Here is a 2,279-nt window from a genome sequence, read left to right as displayed (position 1 = left end):
GTCCCAACTGGACATGGGAAATCTTTGCAGGACATCTTGTTGGGTTCACACTTGGGTTGGTTGTCCACCATCCTACAGGTCGTCCCAGTTGGACATGGAAGATCTTTGCAGGACAACGGGTTGGGAACGCATTGGGGCCCATCCTTCACTAATTGGCACGTCGTCCCGACTGGACAACGCATATCTTTGCAGGACGGCTTGTTGGGAACGCACTGGGGCCAATCCCCCACCATCCTGCAGGTCGTGGCGGGCGGGCAGTGCACCTCTTTGCAGGACATCTCCTTGGGGACGCACTTGGGCCAATCCTCCACCACCCGACACGTCGTTCCGAGCGGGCAATGCGTCTCTTTGCAAGTCGGCTTCTTGGGCACGCACCTGGGCCAGCCGTCCACCACTCGGCACGCGGTCCCCGCCGGGCACATCACCTCTTTGCAGGACGGCTTGTTGGGGACGCACTTGGGCCAGTTGTCCACCATTTGGCACGTGGTCCCCGCCGCGCAGCGGACGGTGCCGCAGGACGGCTTGTTGGGCACGCAGGTTGGCCAGCCGCCCTCCAGTTGGCACGCGGTGCCGGCGGGGCAGCGGACGGTGCTGCAGTCGGGCGAGTCGGGCACGCATTGGGGCCGACCTCCCAGCATCTGGCACGTGGTCCCGTCCGAGCAACGCACCGCGGCGCAGCTGGGGCCTTGGGGGACGCAATGGGGGACGCCCTCCGCCATGCGGCACGCCGTGCCCGGGGGGCAAGCCTTGTCGGAGCAGGATGTCGCCGGTGCGCTCCTCGCCATCCGCACGCATTTGGGCCACCCTCGCACCGCCCGGCACGCCGTCCCGCTCGGGCATTGCAGGTCCTCGCAGGACGGGATGCGGACGCAACGGGGCCAACCCTTGACGATTTTGCAGCCCGTGCCCGCTTGGCAGCGGAGGTTCTTGCAGGAAGGCCGGGAGATGCAGGTGGGGCGGCCGTGCAGCAGCGTGCAAACGGTGCCGGGGTGGCAGGTGACGTGTTGGCAGGATGGAGGGACGCCGGTGCAGCTGGCGCCGTGGCACGGGGAGGGGACAACGGAGACCTCGGGGGGGGTTGGGGGGAGAGGAGCAGGGAGAGCTCGGGATGCGGTGAGGAGGAGGGGTTGGCTGGGATGGCAGCGGGGTCTGCCCTCCGCCATGGTGCAGGCTGTGCCCTTGGGACAGACAATGTCCGAGCAGGAAGGTTGCCTCGGGGGCACCTTCATTTGGACGCACCGCGGGCGCCCGTCAAGCATTTGGCACACGGCGCCCACCTGGCAGCGGATGTCAGCGCAGGAGGGGCCGCGCTGGACGCACTGGGGCCACCCATCCACGATCTGGCACGCTGTCCCTTTCTGGCACTGGATGTCACCGCAGGAGGGTTGGCGATGGATGCACTGGGGCTGCCCGTGTAGCATCTTGCACGTGATCCCTTTGGGACACTGGATGTCCCGGCAGGAAGGTTGCCTCACGGTGGTCTTGCTTTGGATGCACCGTGGCCAACCGTTGACTATTTGGCACTCAGTTCCCTTCTGACACACGATGTCATTGCAAGAGGGACCATTCTGGACACAGTGGGGCCACCCATCCGTCATCCTACACGATGTCCCTTTGGGACAATGGATGTCCCTGCAAGAAGGTTGCCTTGGGGCCACCTTGGGTTGAACACACTGTGGCCAACCATTGACCGTCTGACACAAAGAACCTTTGGAACACTGGATGTCACTGCAGGTGGGCCTCCTGATGGAAGTCTTTGGTTGGACACAGCGTGGCCATCCATCCACCATTTGGCACTCAGTTCCCTTCTGACACTGCACATCCTGACAGGATGGCTGGTTCTGCACGCAGTGGGGCCACCCATCTGTCATTGTGCATGATGTCCCTTTAGGACATTGGATGTCCCTGCAGGAAGGTTGCCTTGGGGCCACCTTGGGTTGGACACACTGTGGCCAACCATTGACCATCTGACACGTGGTCCCTTTGGAACACTGGATGTCACTACAAGTAGGTCTCCTGATGGAAGTCTTTGTCTGGACACAGCGTGGCCAACCATTCACCACTTGGCACACGGTTCCCTTCTGACATTGGATATCCTGGCAAGAGGCCTGGTTCTGCACGCAGTGGGGCCACCCATCCGTCATCCTACACGATGTCCCTTTAGGACATTGCATGTCCACACAAGAAGGTTGCCTTGGGGCCACCTTGGGTTGAACACACTGTGGCCAACCATTGACCGTCTGACACACCATCCCCTTGGAACACTGGATGTCACTACA

General features: G+C 62.4%; 1 protein-coding gene across 2 annotated transcripts in view; it reads right to left on the bottom strand.

Annotated features, from left to right (window-relative positions):
- LOC110391896 (zonadhesin-like) overlaps positions 1-2,279 on the bottom strand; it is a 16,936-nt gene that overhangs the window by 6,988 nt on the left and 7,669 nt on the right. The window contains exon 2 of one of the 2 annotated variants that reach the window (XM_021383857.1): positions 82-2,167. In XM_021383857.1, coding sequence (XP_021239532.1) covers positions 82-2,167 — 2,086 coding nt within the window. Of the gene's footprint in view, positions 1-68; positions 2,168-2,279 lie in introns of both variants that reach the window. The other variant, XM_021383856.1, reaches the window with a different exon arrangement.

Source organism: Numida meleagris, unplaced genomic scaffold (assembly GCF_002078875.1).
Source record: "Numida meleagris isolate 19003 breed g44 Domestic line unplaced genomic scaffold, NumMel1.0 unplaced_Scaffold609, whole genome shotgun sequence".
Lineage (NCBI taxonomy): Eukaryota > Metazoa > Chordata > Aves > Galliformes > Numididae > Numida > Numida meleagris.
This window is presented reverse-complemented; position numbering and strand designations above follow the sequence as displayed.